Consider the following 17,913-nt stretch of genomic DNA (forward strand, 5'->3'; position numbering starts at 1 on the left):
AGATGATTTGCTTGCTAATCTATGAATCATCAAAGAATGGAGTTTCTGTAACTAGTGGAATCAATGGCAGTGTACACTGCATTGTGAATGAAAAAAGTGCCAGAGAAAACACTGAACAGCTAACCAGACAAGAAGAACCACCATCCTAAGTGATGCCTAGCAACAGACACATTATATCACATTCAAGTTAAAATGCTAGCTACAATTGTTTGATATAATTGTTCATTTACTGATACCTTGTTATTAACATGTACAATTGTTGTTCATTTAGGTAGCATATTAACTACCAATACAGTGGTTTAATTGTTGTTTAATTGTTGTTAATTGTTAATTTCAACAAAGTAAAAAAGAAAATAGCCTACATAAACTGTGATTGTTCAAAAGAATGTAACTGTTCAATATCAGTGTTATATTTAAAAATAAAAATATCTGATCAAAAAGGTCTTGTGTTTGTATTACTTTTACAAATAGCCCACTACACGTATATTACTTTTTTCAAACAAATCTAAATTAACATTTTAAATAATGTTTTTGCTGAGGTGGCCAGTCAATTTGAGAAAACTCATTGTGTTTTCTGTATATTACATAAAGATGCAGTTTTGCGTTGCGATTACGTAATGACGTCATCACGCCGTGACGTCACAGCGTCACTTAGCAACTTTTAGCAACAAATCGTTCCACCTGTGTCACGAATTTGGTCCATGGACTTCCGTTTATTCTCGCACAACTCAAACTGTTGCATAGCACCGCAGACTACATATCCCATCATTCCTTGCACGATTTGCACACTGCACTGATTTGCACTCATTGCACACAGCTGTTTCTAATCACCTCACTCACTATATAACACCCACTCTAACCACCTTTCTCTGCTGAGTATTGTTTAGCCTGTACCCCTTTCCGAGTCTCCGTGTTTTCCTTGTTTTGCCTTGCCTGTTTATTATCACATGACCGTGCACACTGGAGAAAGCCATTTCACCTGCCAGCACTGTGGATTAAGTTTCACTCAGATAGGAAGCCTTAACAGGCACATGAGAAATCACACTGGAGAGAAACCTTACTCATGCTCTCAGTGTGGAAAGTGTTTCGATCAGCATGGAAATCTTAAAGTCCACATGAGAAGTCACACTGGAGAGAAACTCTACAAGTGCCTGCAGTGTGGAAAAAGTTTTGATCAACATGGAAACTTTAAAATCCACATGAAAATTCATACAGGAGAAAGCCTTTTTACCTGTCAGCAGTGTGGAGTAAGTTTCAGAAAGAAATGGATTCTCAAAAGGCACATGAGAATTCACACTGGAGAGAAGCTTTACACATGCCATCAGTGTGGAAAGAGTTTCGATCAAAATGAAAACTTTAAAATCCACATGAGAATTCACATAGGAGAAAACCCTCTCGCCTGCCAACAGTGTGGAGTAAGTTTCAGAAAGAAATGGATTCTCATCAGACATATGAGAATTCACACTGGAGAGAAGCCTTACACATGCCTTCAGTGTGGAAAGAGTTTTAATCAACATGGAAATCTTAAACTCCACATGAGTATTCATACAGGAGAAAGGCCTTTTACCTGTCAACAGTGTGGAAAAAGTTTCAAACGAAAAGGAAACCTTAAGTACCACATGAGAATTCACACTGGAGAAAACCCTTTTACCAGCCAACAGTGTGGAGTAAGTTTCACTCAAAAAGGGATTCTCAATCGGGACATGAAAATTCACACTGGGGAGAAGCCTTACTCATGCCCTCAGTGTGGAAAGGGTTTTCATCAACATAGAAACCTTAAACTCCACATGAAAGTTCATACAGGAGAAAGGCCTTTTACCTGCCAACAGTGTGGAAAATGTTTCAAACGAAAAGGAAACCTTAATTATCACATGACCGTGCACACTGGAGAAAGCCATTTCACCTGCCAGCACTGTGGATTAAGTTTCACTCAGATAGGAAGCCTTAACAGGCACATGAGAAATCACACTGGAGAGAAACCTTACTCATGCTCTCAGTGTGGAAAGTGTTTCGATCAGCATGGAAATCTTAAAGTCCACATGAGAAGTCACACTGGAGAGAAACTCTACAAGTGCCTGCAGTGTGGAAAAAGTTTTGATCAACATGGAAACTTTAAAATCCACATGAAAATTCATACAGGAGAAAGCCTTTTTACCTGTCAGCAGTGTGGAGTAAGTTTCAGAAAGAAATGGATTCTCAAAAGGCACATGAGAATTCACACTGGAGAGAAGCTTTACACATGCCATCAGTGTGGAAAGAGTTTCGATCAAAATGAAAACTTTAAAATCCACATGAGAATTCACATAGGAGAAAACCCTCTCGCCTGCCAACAGTGTGGAGTAAGTTTCAGAAAGAAATGGATTCTCATCAGACATATGAGAATTCACACTGGAGAGAAGCCTTACACATGCCTTCAGTGTGGAAAGAGTTTTAATCAACATGGAAATCTTAAACTCCACATGAGTATTCATACAGGAGAAAGGCCTTTTACCTGTCAACAGTGTGGAAAAAGTTTCAAACGAAAAGGAAACCTTAAGTACCACATGAGAATTCACACTGGAGAAAACCCTTTTACCAGCCAACAGTGTGGAGTAAGTTTCACTCAAAAAGGGATTCTCAATCGGGACATGAAAATTCACACTGGGGAGAAGCCTTACTCATGCCCTCAGTGTGGAAAGGGTTTTCATCAACATAGAAACCTTAAACTCCACATGAAAGTTCATACAGGAGAAAGGCCTTTTACCTGCCAACAGTGTGGAAAATGTTTCAAACGAAAAGGAAACCTTAATTATCACATGACCGTGCACACTGGAGAAAGCCATTTCACCTGCCAGCACTGTGGATTAAGTTTCACTCAGATAGGAAGCCTTAACAGGCACATGAGAAATCACACTGGAGAGAAACCTTACTCATGCTCTCAGTGTGGAAAGTGTTTCGATCAGCATGGAAATCTTAAAGTCCACATGAGAAGTCACACTGGAGAGAAACTCTACAAGTGCCTGCAGTGTGGAAAAAGTTTTGATCAACATGGAAACTTTAAAATCCACATGAAAATTCATACAGGAGAAAGCCTTTTTACCTGTCAGCAGTGTGGAGTAAGTTTCAGAAAGAAATGGATTCTCAAAAGGCACATGAGAATTCACACTGGAGAGAAGCTTTACACATGCCATCAGTGTGGAAAGAGTTTCGATCAAAATGAAAACTTTAAAATCCACATGAGAATTCACATAGGAGAAAACCCTCTCGCCTGCCAACAGTGTGGAGTAAGTTTCAGAAAGAAATGGATTCTCATCAGACATATGAGAATTCACACTGGAGAGAAGCCTTACACATGCCTTCAGTGTGGAAAGAGTTTTAATCAACATGGAAATCTTAAACTCCACATGAGTATTCATACAGGAGAAAGGCCTTTTACCTGTCAACAGTGTGGAAAAAGTTTCAAACGAAAAGGAAACCTTAAGTACCACATGAGAATTCACACTGGAGAAAACCCTTTTACCAGCCAACAGTGTGGAGTAAGTTTCACTCAAAAAGGGATTCTCAATCGGGACATGAAAATTCACACTGGGGAGAAGCCTTACTCATGCCCTCAGTGTGGAAAGGGTTTTCATCAACATAGAAACCTTAAACTCCACATGAAAGTTCATACAGGAGAAAGGCCTTTTACCTGCCAACAGTGTGGAAAATGTTTCAAACGAAAAGGAAACCTTAATTATCACATGACCGTGCACACTGGAGAAAGCCATTTCACCTGCCAGCACTGTGGATTAAGTTTCACTCAGATAGGAAGCCTTAACAGGCACATGAGAAATCACACTGGAGAGAAACCTTACTCATGCTCTCAGTGTGGAAAGTGTTTCGATCAGCATGGAAATCTTAAAGTCCACATTAGAATTCACACTGGAGAGAAACCTTACTCATGCTCTCAGTGTGGAAAAAGTTTTGATCAACATGGAAACTTTAAAATCCACATGAAAATTCATACAGGAGAAAACCCTTTTACCTGTCAACAGTGTGGAAAAAGTTTCAACCGAAAAGGAAACCTTAAGTACCACATGAGAATTCACACTAGGGAAAAGACTTACACATGCCATCAGTGTGGAAAGAGTTTCGATCAAAATGAAAAGCTTAAAGTACACATGAGAATTCACACTGGAGAAAGACCTTTCCCCTGCAAACAGTGTGGAAAACGTTTCAAACGAAAAGGAAACCTTAATTACCACATGAGCGTACACACTGGAGTAAACTCATCTACCACCAGTGTGGAGTAAGTTTCAGAAAGAAATGGATTCTCAATAGGCACATAAGAATTCACACTGGAGAGAAGCCTTTCACTTGCCCCCAGTGTGGGATGAGTTTCAACCTTAAAGGAAACGTTAGCATTCACATGAGACTTCACACTAAAGAAAGTATTCCACGTGTCTTTAGTGTGAAGAGTTTTATCAAAGAGCCCTGAAATGTGGAGTGCTGCTCAGTGTGGCAAAAGGTTTACGAAAAATTAGCAATTTCAGTTATCAGTTGTGCATTCATTCTAGAGGAAAACTATGCAAGATGTGCAAATGTGAGACCCTATTTGTGTTATTTGTGATGTCATTACTCATGAAAATACACATTGTTAGTTATATTTAAAAATGTGTTTTCAGTAGTTGTTACACCCCAAGTTTGGGACCAGTTTAAGACTTGCAAAAATAAAAAATGTTGCAATGGCCAGGGGGAAGAGATAAACAAGAATGAATATGAACTTATTTTTATATCCCAGGGCATAATATTATTTGTTGTTGTTTTATACTTTGCCATTCTATGGATATACAGTTGCAAACAGAAATATTCAACCCCTCACCTCAAAAGACATTATGGTGATATCGATGAACAATCATGATGATAAATGACAAAAAACCTCATTAAACAATACAAAATATTTATTGATGCATATTTGAGTTAATTTGACAACAGAAGTTGACTTAACTTTGAAATTCAAATGAAAAATTTAACATTTTTAACAAGTGCATGTGCAGTATTATTCAACCCCCAGCTTCAGTACTTTGTGGAGCATCCTTTAGCTTTTATAACTTCTAACAAATGTTTTTGGTAAGTGCTGACAAGCTTCTTACACCTCTCTATCAGAATCTTTGCCCATTCTTTGCCCAGATTTTCAGATTTAAATCTGGTCACTGAGAAGGCCACTCCAGGACGTTCCAGGATCTTTTTCTCAACCAAGCTTTGGTTGACTTGGAGGTGTGCTTGGGATCACTGTCTTGCTAGAAAGTCCAATGATCACCAAGGTTTAATTTGTCAATAAAAGGCATCATGTTCCTCTTTAAAATGGCCTGGTATTTCTGGGAATCCATGATGCCAGGTACACGATCAAGATTGCCAGTTCCTGCTGCAAGAACAGCCCCACATCATCAATGAGCCACCTCCATGCTTGACCGTGGGGATGGTATTTTTCTGGTCATAAGCCTGGCCAAACATGCCAGAAATACCGTTGGTCCAAATGTCCAAACCGTTCCAGTTTGGTTTCATCAGTCGATAGAACTGTCTCCCAAAACTCTGAAGTCTTATCCAAATTCCTCCTGGCATATTCTAGTCAACTTTTGATGTTCCTTGTGGTCAAGAGTGGAGTGCGTCTTGAGTCCAGCCATGAAGTCCTTGTTTGTTCAGTGCATGTCTTATAGTTGCTCTTGAAGGACTTGTACCAGCCTTCATTAGGTCATCCTGTAGGTGTCTTGCAGTCACACAGAGGTTTTTCTTAGTTGTCCTGACTAAGTTGGTACAGGCCCTTGATGAAATTCTGGGCTTTCTTCCATGGCCAGGCATGTTTGCAGCTGTTCCATAAGTTTTAAACGTCCTTATAATGCTCCCAATTGTGTCTTGGAATGTAATTTAGTTTTTTTATACCTATGGCCCTACAGGTGTGATGAAATAATCTCTTCTCTCAGCTTTTGTGGAAGCTCCTTTGTCTTTCCCATGATTGCAACTCACCTTGGATACCTTCATGGGTGGGGTTTATATATGCAGCACAGCTGAAGCAAGTCAAGGATGATTATAGAGCTCCCAAAGGCTTAATTATGTTGCAACTCCACTTTATGCCATAAAAAATTGTCAGAAAGCTTTACAAACAACAATATTATATAGTGGTTGAATAATTTTGACATTGCTATCTTAACAAAATATCCTGTTACACACAAATACTACATCATGCATTTTCTGTGTTGACTTTGTCACTCAACTCATAAAGAAGTCATCCAACACAGAATCTTGTTCTTTGAAAAAACTTAAATTGATAAATCCTTAATCTTTGGGGGGTTGAATATTTCTGATTGCAACTGTACACATTGTTGTGCATATACTGTGCGTGTATACCCATTATTTTATATTGAGAATTGTAAATACATACCACAATTTTGCTTGGAACTTTTGTGTAAGCTTGTCTTCTTTCCTTTTTTACTTTTCTCATAATTTGTTATTATTCACCAACCCTAAACTGGAAAAAGGATGTAACAATTGGGGGCTTGTCTATTAACAACAATTGGAAACTTATCCTACATTTTGATAACTAGGGGTGGGCTTACCAAGTTTTTGTTATTCAGAGGTAAGTGTGTTTGCTTGCTTGGAGGTTATGTTGGTGAGATATGGATTTGGATTTAGTAATGTTTAAAGTATGTCCTACATTAGTAGAGTTTAATTGTTGAAAAAATACTTGATAATTGCTTGACTTAAAACTAAAGAATAACATGAGACACAACCTCGAAGCTAAAATCCTCTGTAGAATGCCAGTTCTTACTCCTAAGTCCAGACCACCTTTAGCTAGTGTTGGGGAGACGGTGAAGTCTGACGTTGACAAGTATGTAAGGTTAGTGCAGTGATCCTCAAATCTGGCTCGCGAGATCCACTTTCCGGCAGAGTTTAGCTCCAACCCTAAACAAACAAACCTACCTGTGATTTTCTAATGATCCTGAAGGCATTGATTAGCAAACTCAGGTGTGTTTGATTAGGGTTAGAGCTAAACTCTGCAGGAAAGTGGATCTTGTGAGACAGATTTGAGAATCACTGCATTAGTGCATCATTTTCATTTAAAACGCATTGTGTATTTTATCACATTTGAAAGTGTAGATACTAAGCCAGTGGTGTCCAAACTTGGTGATGGAGGGCCACTGTCCTGCAGAGTTTAGCTCCAACCTGCCCCAACACACCTGTCTTAAAGTTTCTAATATGCCTAGTAAGACCTTGATTAGCTGCTTCAGGTGTGTTTAATTGGGGTTGGAGTCAGGGGCGTTGCTAGACATAAAGCTCTACTGGAGCACAGGCCCCCCCATTACTCATATCACTTTTCTTTCTTGAAAGTCAGTTGCGTGATGTGTACAATGAACCATGTAATCCACTATTCCTACGCTGCAAAAAGCACTAGGGAAAGTAAATGTATACATTAACGCTTTATGAATATATTTATTTAAGTGACTTCATATTTCACAAACATTCTTAACATGTTTTAAGGCAATCAGTGTATATGGAAATAAAACTGGAGAGAACTTGCACATTGTTTTTCTTGCACATTTGCATTCTACATTACACAATAATAATAATGAATAATCTTTTTTTAAATTTGATTTAGAATTACAAAATTTCAAGAAACCAGTCATTTTATGTGAATGAATGAATGAATGATGCATTTGCTTTCTTGTGTATTGCTATACACCCAAAGCGCTTTACAATCATGGGGGGGGGGTCTCTCCTCAACCACCACCAGTGTGCAGCATCCACTTGGATGATGCGACGGCAGCCACAGGACAACGGCGCCAGTGCGCTCACCACACACCAGCTACAGGTGGAGAGGAGAGAGAGAGAGATAGAGCAAATCAAGTGGATGGGGATTATTAGGAGGGCATGATTGACAAGGGCCAGTGGAGGGAATTTGGCCAGGACACCGGGGTTTCACCCCTACTTTTTACGATGAGTGCCAAGGGATTTTTTAATGACTACAGAGAGTCAGGACCTCGGTTTAACGTCTCATCCGAAGGACGGTGCTTGTTGTCAGTATAGTGTCCCCGTCACTACACTGGGGTGTTAGGACCCACACAGACTGCAGGGTGCGCACCCCTGCTGGCCTCACTAACACATCTTCCAACAGCAACCTAGTTTTCCCAGGAGGACTCCCATACAGGTACTAACCAGGCTCAACCCTGCTTAGCTTCAGTGGGCAACCAGTTTTGGGCTGCGGGGTGATATGGCTATGGGTTGTGGTATGTGTGGTGATTCGGTATTTTAGTGCTAAAAAAAGAACACTTGTGTCCACATTTCTTGGGCTGGTTGAATTGCAGGTGGGTGATGCAAAATCAATAGCAAAGGCAATAGTTGAGTTTCTCGAAAAGTGTAACCTTAAAAAAGAGAATCTTCAGGGTATTGGCACCGATAATGCCTCTGTGATGACTGGGGTGCAGAAGATTTTAAAAGAAGAATGTGCTTTGCCCAATTTGGTACTCATGCGCTGTGTATGGCATTCTTTACAACTGGCTGTCAGTGCAGCATCCAAAGAAACCATCCCTAGATGTGTTGAATACTTAATCAGGGAAACCTACAACTGGTTTTCGATTTCCCCAAAACGACGAGAGGCATACAAAACAGTGTATGCCACCATTAATTGTGGTCAAAAACCCCTGCAAATCACCAAAGTGTGTGCCACACGTTGGCTATAGATTGAGCCTGCGGTAACTCGTATATTGGACCAGTGGGAAGAACTGAAACTCCACTTTGAGTTGACCAAGACCAGTGAGCATTGCTACATGGCAGATGTGCTCCATGCCATGTACATGGACAAGACCAACTATGTCTACCTTACATTCTTAAAATCAAGCCTGTCCGAAGGTACAAGTTGCAGTGAAGTCATTTGAGGGTGAACATACAGATCCTGTCAAGCTTTTGGACAATCTGGTTCACCTCTTATCATCAGATTGCAGCAGAGTAGTCAATCCTATGGCAAAGATTGATGTCCTGAAGGATGCCATTGATGGTCATCTCAGTCCAGCACCATATCTTGGGTACCTTTTTGAAATGTCCCAACTCAGTCTTGCTCCAGAGGACGAAAAGGTCATTCGGAGACGATGCATCAACTATGTTGTTGCTCTAAGCAAGGAGCTGCAAGCAAGGCTCCCAGACTATCTTGAAATCTTACGAAACATGTCTCTGTTCAGTGTTAAGGAAACAATGAAGCACAATAAAAGCAACACTGAAATGATAAATGTAGCTGAGCTACTGGGGTACCAGCCCCAGACAATTGACAAAATTGTTTCCCAATGGAGAAACATACATTTGTTGAGGTGGGAATCAACTGAAAATAGTTTTGGAGCGAAGTTTATAACTACACAGACGCTTCTGGGTCAAAACCATTCGAAGAACTGTGCAAAGCTGCACCGACTGTCCTCTCCTTGCCACACTCAAATGCAGAGGTTGAACGGCTGTTCAGCCAAATGAGTGTGGTCAAGTCAAAGTTAAGAAATAGACTGTCACTGCACGCTCTTAACTCCATACTCCTTGTGCGGTATGGGCTGAAGCTGGCTGGTGATAATTGTTACCAGCATAAACTACCCAGTGACGTTCTACAACAGTTTGGCACCACTGCAGCATACAGTTTTAAAGCCATTCCATCCTCTTCTGCTGATACCAGCTTATTGACAGAGCACCTGGACAGTGAAGATGAAGATGATTTGCTTGCTAATCTATGAATCATCAAAGAATGGAGTTTCTGTAACTAGTGGAATCAATGGCAGTGTACACTGCATTGTGAATGAAAAAAGTGCCAGAGAAAACACTGAACAGCTAACCAGACAAGAAGAACCACCATCCTAAGTGATGCCTAGCAACAGACACATTATATCACATTCAAGTTAAAATGCTAGCTACAATTGTTTGATATAATTGTTCATTTACTGATACCTTGTTATGTATAATTGTTGTTAACATGTATAATTGTTGTTCAGTTAGGTAGCATATTAACTAGCAATACAGTGCTTTAATTGTTTTTAATTGTTAATTTCACAAGTTAAAAAGAAAATAGACTACATAAACTGTGATTGTTCAAAAGAGTGTAACTGTTCAATATCAGTGTTCTATTTAAAAATAAAAATATCTGATCAAAAAGGTCTTGTGTTTGTATTACTTTTACAAATAGCCTACTACACATATATAACTTTTTTCAAACAACTCTAAATTAACAATTTTAAATAATGTTTTTGCTGAGGCGGCCAGTCAATTTGAGAAAACTCATTGTGTTTTATTACATAAAGATGCAGTTTTGCGTTCATCACGCCGTGACGTCACAGCGCCACTTAGCAACAAATCGTTCCGCCTTTAGCAACTTCCTCTGAAAATTAGTTGGCAACAGTGTTTACAAAGTTCTTCTCTCTCAACTGATAAGACGGCGAGATGGTGAAGCCTTTCTTGCCCCATTGTGTACCTCAGCCGAGTGTGGAGCCGTCTCAGCACACTGAATGACCGTTCACAATGACAACTATTGACTGAGATTGTCCGAGATATCTGCATAACCCGTGTCAAGGTTGGGAACATGACTTTATCTAGCAACTTGTAATCACACTGTATATTCTTAATAAAGGCTTTCCTTTTTGTGAGTTTTTAGCCACTGAAACCTCCTCCGATTTAATGATCTGCCAGACCTCGGAGGTCCTCCTCACAAAGAAAGCTATCAAATCTAGGATTACAGGCCTGAACACCTCTCAATATTTGGCCATTAAAGGGGTCCTATTATGCTCTTTTACAATGTCTTGATTATGTTTTGGGGGTGTACTAGAACATGCTCTCATGCTTGGTGGTTCGAAAAACGCATTATTTTTTACATAATTTACATTATTACAATACTTTTCCCCCCAGTCTGGCATAAACGGCTCGATTAGTTCCGGCTTTGATGAAGGCCCGCCTTCTGAAAAACTAAATGTGATGTGATTGGTTAGCTGTCCCAGTGCGTTGTGATTGGCGGACAGCTTAGACAGTGTTTCAGTACTGCCCCGCCCCTTGCCAAAGCAGCAGGTTTAGTTAAGGATGGCGTCAATATTGCCATATCAATCTGAGCCGGATTCAGACCCCGAGAATATTGAACAAGAGGATCGCGCAGAACCTTTGCACGCACGGATATTGCAAGACATATTAGAGTGGTAATGTTATTGTTTTTTTTTGCTAATAGGATGTCAACAACCGCTTAAAAATAACTGCATTTACTATGTACAGATAAGTGCATATGTATTATTTTTATTGTTATTTAATTCTAACATTATAACATGAATTGCGGAGAAACTGTTATACAGTTGAATTTATTTATACCATAGTCTATGTTTCCCAGGCGGCACATATATGCAAACTCACTCTCTGCCAGCAGGAGGCGCTGTTGGGAGTAGAGCTCGAGGTTTCCCCGGTAACGCTGAACACAAAGCAGCGCTCCGCTCACAAACACGGCTTTATCAGACGTTACGTGCAAGATTACATGAAAATGACTTTCTGAAGACAGTCGGTTTCCTTCAGAAATACAGTGATATAAAAACACCCGCACTCAGTGTATGGGAAACACTGTAGTCTCATAATTGAAGTGTAAATTCTGCAGATTACATCATTGTCCAGTATTGTACTGTCAGCAATTTATTATAAAAACCTTTTCATAATTGTAACATACATAATTATTCAGATGCATGTGTAATAATAGGCTACAGCAGCACTTCTTCTTCCTCGTCGTCTCGTCTGATGATGCACTTAACCAAGCGTTCTCACCACGAGCTCCCCACCCCCCAACCATCCGAATTTACATAGGCGGGAATTATTTTAATGATATTCTAATGAGCCGCTTTGTGACATCACAAAACCCTGAAAACCAACACTGTAGTCCAAACGAGCCGTTCGTTGTAGTTCTTGAAAAGGGATTTTTTAAAAACGAAATATCTCCCTTCGAAGTGGACTTTGAGATTTGTAAGTTTGAAGATCTTTTTTTATGCCCAAACATACACACTACACACTGACTAAAATTCAAAAAGTTAAAAAAAGCATAATAGGACCCCTTTAAGAGATGAAAACGTTGCTCCATCTCAGACACCATTCTGTCAAGGCAAGGTAGAAACAGGTTTCATCACTGAGGTCACGCACTGCTCCACAACTAGAGTCCACTACATAAACCTCCATGCGCTTCTGCTTCTGCCTTTGTTAAGTAGCAATGCATGGCTCTGGGATCTGATTTGCTGCACAAATGGTCCTGACAGTATCATAAAGCATAGTAGCTTTCTCATCTGTGCGCATCTGCTTAAGACCGCTCTTTTGTACTCAGCAGCCTTAGCAAAGTCTGTTGTTTCACTTTGCAGATATTTGTGCAGGTTCTCAGTTCAACAGACAGAAAAGTCTTGAATATTAACAATAGGTATACTGTGGAGAATCTGCTGAGTTTGGCATGGAGGCCTACTGCCATGGAGTTGTTGATGCCAGAGAGCACCTTCTGATCAAAAACTAAAATTAGCCTTCCCATTCTGAGGTCATATTAGACTTTTATGGGCATTTTTAAAAAAAATTAATGGCATTTTGTTCTAACTTTATTGAAAGTATGTCCAATCATATGTCAAAAGTGTATATACGTTTTTTTCCCTCAATATTTCTAATTAAAATAATAGAATAAGAATAAATTAGGCTACTGATGAAATACAATCAGTATTAACAAAATTAATTTGCGCAGAGGTGGCACAGAAGAACACAAAAGTGGCATGTAGGTATATTTACAGATATTTAATGAGGCTCAGAGGTGGCATGAGTGCAATTAAACTAATAAATTCATGTTGAGATTAACGTTTTAAATATAAAATTTTCAATATAAAAATATTAAATGATTTAAATAACTGAAATTATACTTTAGAAATGAAACAAACTGCCAGCATTTTATTACTGAATCATTCATTCAATTGATTCGGTCAAACGACTGATTCATTCAGGAACGAATCAAGTGACTGTCAGGTAAATTGAACAGGTGATTGAATCATTGACTCACTATATTTGTTTAAAAACGCATGTTCATTCATAAACGAAACTGTTTGCTTAGTCACAGTTAAGCCACAGTGCATCTCTGTGTTTCAAACTATTTTCTTTGACGAAATAGAGCAAAATCAGGCAATAGTGTTGTAGTCAGACAATGCAAGTCACTTAATACTAAACTCTTGTTTATTGACCTGTTGTATTAAATCAGTATCACATCTGCAAATTTCTTAATAATCATTAAAAGCTACCACTCGAAGTTCACAATATATAATATAATATAATCAGTCGGTCTCTTATTTACATCGTGTCTTTGTTATCATAAGAGGATTCGTGAGCTTGCATAACTCGGCACTGAACAAAACGGTGTTTTGAGTGAATTTGACTTTGTGTTCAAGGATTTGTCTGATAACATTACTCAAATTAAATTACTGCAAAAATGCGTTCTAAGTAAACTCGTCGAGCGCAAACACAAATATGCTGATCGGGTCAGTCGCACTGGTGCTCCTAAATATTTTTCATAGTAGTTTTCAGTCGCAAATGGTCGCACTGTATCTAACGTTAGCTAACAGAACTGGTGTAAATTTAACTGAAGTATTAGGCTAGAAGAGGATATTGATATAGCTCATTTCATAAATAATGGCAATTTAAAGTGTTTTATAAAAGGAAAAAATGAAATCAAAATAATTACAATAACATTTATTAAAACTGTTTTGAATAAAAAGACGATACACTGTGGAATAAGCACAGTGCTCAATCAGCAAATGCACAGCTAAAAGCAGACTCCCCTTGTTTTGAGTGAAGCCTTGGCATTTCTAACTGACGTGTTCCTAATGATCTGTTAGGTTTAAGTTATATTCAGTGAGCACATCTGCAATGTAAGCCATTGGGTGATTATTAATAATAATACTACTGTAAAATCAACCCTAAATGTAACTGGAAGCCAATGCAAAGACCCGAGGACTGGTGTGATATGCTCAGAATTTCTAATTCTAGTCAGAAGAAATCTTTTGCATATAAATATAAATTTCATAAGAGTTCTACAGAACGCAAAAAATGTCGCTTTGTCGCTGCAATACGCTAGTGCAATTCCATAGATTTGACAGAGGTTTTCCTGGGATTTAATGCTTTTCATCTGATGTCTGAGCCCTGACTCTGATTTTGTTCATCAAGTCTTACCTCCCTCAGACTCGCCATCTCTCCGTTCTGCTTCTCTGTGTTTGCTTCGTACAAAAACATTTCTGATGTCCATCTACAGGAGTCAATAATGTTTTAGTCAAAATAAGATAATCACATTATTTAGAAACATACTTTAGTTTCGTCCAGCACTTGAAGTGGAAATACAAAACTGCCGGTACTCCCGAAGCACGAGGGAAATCACGTTCGGGGGCTGGAGGGATCCCCTTCGGTAGAAATTGGGTGGGCACAGGGCAGCCCAATTTAAAGTATAAAAGTGCTGCTACAGCGTACAGGTGCGTGCCAGCCCACTTCGAAACATTTTGGTGGCTGCGGCATGTTATGAAAGTAGCCCAAACAACCGCAACCTGCAACTCCGTATTTTTTCCCGCGACCGCTTTTTTAAAAATAGTCCAATTGTGCGGGAAAACTGCGACACTGCTCGCCGCTGTACTTTGAGAAAGCTGTAGATTGTTTTGTTTCATAATGACGATGGATATTGTACTCTTTTAAAACAGCAACAGACTGTTTGAAAACTAGACATACTGCATTTGAATTGACTTCAGTAAATAAAAAGTCATCTTGTCAAACTTTTAGTTAATTCGTTGACATTAATTGACTTTGAGTGTCGCAAAGCGCGGTGCTGCACCTTGAATTGCACATGATAAATTTCATAAGAGGTCTACAGAACGCAAAAAATGTCACTTTGTCGCTGCAATACGCTAGTGCAATTCCATAGATTTGACAGCGGTTTTCCTGGGATTTAATGCTTTTCATCTGATGTCTGAGCCCTGACTCTGATTTTGTTCATCAAGTCTTACCTCCCTCAGACTCGCCATCTCTCCGTTCTGCTTCTCTGTGTCTGCTTCGTACAAAAACATTTCTGATGTCCATCTACAGGAGCCAATAATGTTTTAGTCAAAATAAGATAATCACATTATTTAGAAACATACTTTAGTTTCGTCCAGCACTTGAAGTGGAAATACAAAACTGCCGGTACTCCCGATGCACGAGGGAAATCGCGTTCGGGGGCTGGCGGGATCCCCTTCGGTAGAAATTGGGTGGGCACAGGGCAGCCCAATTTAAAATATAAAAGTGCTGCTACAGCGTACAGGTGCATGCCAGCCCACTTCGAAACATTTTGGTGGCTGCGGCATGTTATGAAAGTAGCCCAAACAACCGCAACCTGCAACTCCGTATTTTTTCCCGCGACTGCTTTTTTAAAAATAGTCCAATTGTGCGGGAAAACTGCGACACTGCTCGCCGCTGTACTTTGAGAAAGCTGTAGATTGTTTTGTTTCATAATGACGATGGATATTGTACTCTTTTAAAACAGCAACAGACTGTTTGAAAACTAGACATACTGCATTTGAATTGACTTCAGTAAATAAAGTCATCTTGTCAAACTTTTTGTTAATTCGTTGACATTAACTGACTTTGAATGTCGCAAAGCGCGGTGCTGCACCTTGAATTGCACATGTACATTAAAAAAAAAATCTGATTAATTTACATTTAATTTAAACGTTTAATTTCAGTAAATTTTTGTTGCTCAACAATAAAAAAAAAAAGTATGTTAAATTAGAAATGACGATCTGTGTCAAAGGCATTCATTAAAAGGCTCATTACCGTAATCATTACAATATACTGGACAAAAATCAACATCCTTATGCATTCATCAGGAATAATTTTAATGAAAGTTTCGGATTTAACCAAAAAAAACGATAATATTTCAAGCTCTATAATGCAAGAAACGTGGTGGGTCTGCAAAAAGACTTTCCCCCAATAGATCACTTTTCAGTATGTGCCACTGTTTCTTAATCACATCCTTAATGGCTTGATTAAGTGGTAGTACAAACTACAGAATGAGACTTTTTTTGTTGCTTGATATAACAGATGCATCTCGTACTTTCTCTAAAGCGCATCCAACCGTTTTTTGGATAACCCCTAAGAGTAAAACACTTATACATTTTTACGACTTGTTCAAAATCTGATTCTACATTACAAATACGCTTTAAATTGAGAAATTGAGTATCCACCTTATTCCTAAACGCGGAAGCCTATGGGCACGACTTCTGGTTCATTAGCTGCTGTAGGGAAATAATTAGAAAAATAACAACACGCAGTAAATGGAAAAACTGTTTGCACTACAAACCAGTGTGTTCATAATTAAGATAATACGCTAAAATAAGATAAGACACACCAATTTGCAATATCAATCTGCAAAATGAGCGGTTTTGTACAGCTAAAAATAGCTGGAAGCAAGACCCATAAAATTTACAAATGGATCACTTTTAAGTATGTACATAAAGAATAAGGTGGATCGGGTAAGCCTTTCTTCAAAAAAGATGAATGAGCACTTGCAGCATGAAGAATACTGTTTTTATCAGTTGATTTGGAATATAAAATAGTCAACAAAGTTCCTAATTCTAATCAGATCCTAGTGTCAAGAAAAATGACAGAATGAGTAACGATTTCCACATTAAACCTGATAGAATCCACCATATTATTTAAAAACTCAACAAATTAATCAATGTTTATGGGACAAAACATAATTTTTTCTTAAAAAGTTGGGACACTGAAAATAGAGCTGAAATACAGGACTGTATTTGAAACACAATGGTAAGTGGTGGTAAAAATACACATTTGTCAGTAAATACAATGCAGCACAACAGAGAAATAAGAACATTTCTGTCATGATAACTCTCGGAGGGATTGGCATGGTAATATCCATGACAATGTTAATGTATTTGGTCTTGGCGGAATAGATCTGCTACGTTGCTGCTGCTGCGGCAGAGCAAGTACCGGGACCTGCTACTGACAATACATCCACAACATGCTGCTGTGAGCATGTAAGAAATATTGCTGCTGCAAATATAACACATGAAATAACCCCCATATAGCATACATGAATCGCCTCGTAGCAGATCTATACAGGTGGAGCTGGGGAAGGTGGAGGGTTTCTGTATATTAATTATAAATGAAATAATTGTGTTGATTATTATATTTACAAATAAATAGTAAATAAATTTAAGTTTATTGGGTTAAGTTGTTAATTGTAACGTTACAAGTTACATGTAAAAGGGCTCCCTATAAAGCATAAGCTGAGGTAAATTTTTATCACTAAGAAAATTTAAATTATAACCGAATGTATTTAAAGAAAGAGCAAGTTTATTAAGTTAATTTTAAAAAAAGTTTTCCCCCTGCTGTACAGAAATCATTCTGAACCGTGACGTTAAAGCTGAGGTACGTACCGAACCATCATATTTATGTACCATTACACCCCTAGACAGACATGAAATTATACAACAAAAAAGGCAACGTCAATAGCCTTGTCACGGTGTGCCTACGGTGAGGAGCGAGGAACAAGGAATGAGGAGAACGCAAGAGAATCAGGATTAACAGTCTTTATTGACATCACAGGAATCACACGTAGGACACGGGGATCGACGTTCAAAACCGGACAGAAAACTCAAAACAGGAAACACCTTAAATACAAAAGACATGAAGAGGGGAAAACGAGAAACACCTGGGATCAATAAACATAATAGGAACAGGATACAGGAAGGACCAAATATGGGCATGGACATAACCTGGAGCACGTGGGGGAGCAAAACGCACACGAAACACAGAACAGAGTCTGACATTACTCCCCCCTCCCGGAAGGCGCGTCCCTCGCCGTAACAATTCCACTAGGGAGGGGGGGTAGGCACCCTGGAGGCTGGTGCAGGA

General features: G+C 39.0%; 1 protein-coding gene across 1 annotated transcript; it reads left to right on the plus strand.

Annotated features, from left to right (window-relative positions):
* Positions 1 to 1,132: 1,132 nt before the first annotated feature.
* On the plus strand, positions 1,133 to 6,115 carry LOC107574364 (zinc finger protein 208-like). The gene is made up of 2 exons (XM_016260803.1): positions 1,133 to 2,259; positions 2,290 to 6,115. The coding sequence occupies exons 1-2, from the start codon at positions 1,200 to 1,202 to the stop codon at positions 4,269 to 4,271; spliced, it is 3,042 nt and encodes a 1,013-aa protein (XP_016116289.1). The 5' UTR covers positions 1,133 to 1,199; the 3' UTR covers positions 4,272 to 6,115.
* The last annotated feature ends 11,798 nt before the right edge of the window (positions 6,116 to 17,913 follow it).

The sequence above is a fragment of the Sinocyclocheilus grahami genome, unplaced genomic scaffold (genome assembly GCF_001515645.1).
Source record: "Sinocyclocheilus grahami isolate Dianchi unplaced genomic scaffold, SAMN03320097.WGS_v1.1 scaffold2197.1, whole genome shotgun sequence".
Taxonomy (NCBI): Eukaryota; Metazoa; Chordata; class Actinopteri; order Cypriniformes; family Cyprinidae; genus Sinocyclocheilus; species Sinocyclocheilus grahami.

Bases quoted from the DNA above. Each gene is read 5' to 3' on its own strand.
- LOC107574364 (XM_016260803.1), top strand. From the start codon at position 1,200: ATGAAAATTCATACAGGAGAAAGCCTTTTTACCTGTCAGCAGTGTGGA. The intron at 2,260-2,289 runs GTTTCGATCAAA...ACTTTAAAATCC, and splicing joins ATGCCATCAGTGTGGAAAGA to ACATGAGAATTCACATAGGA.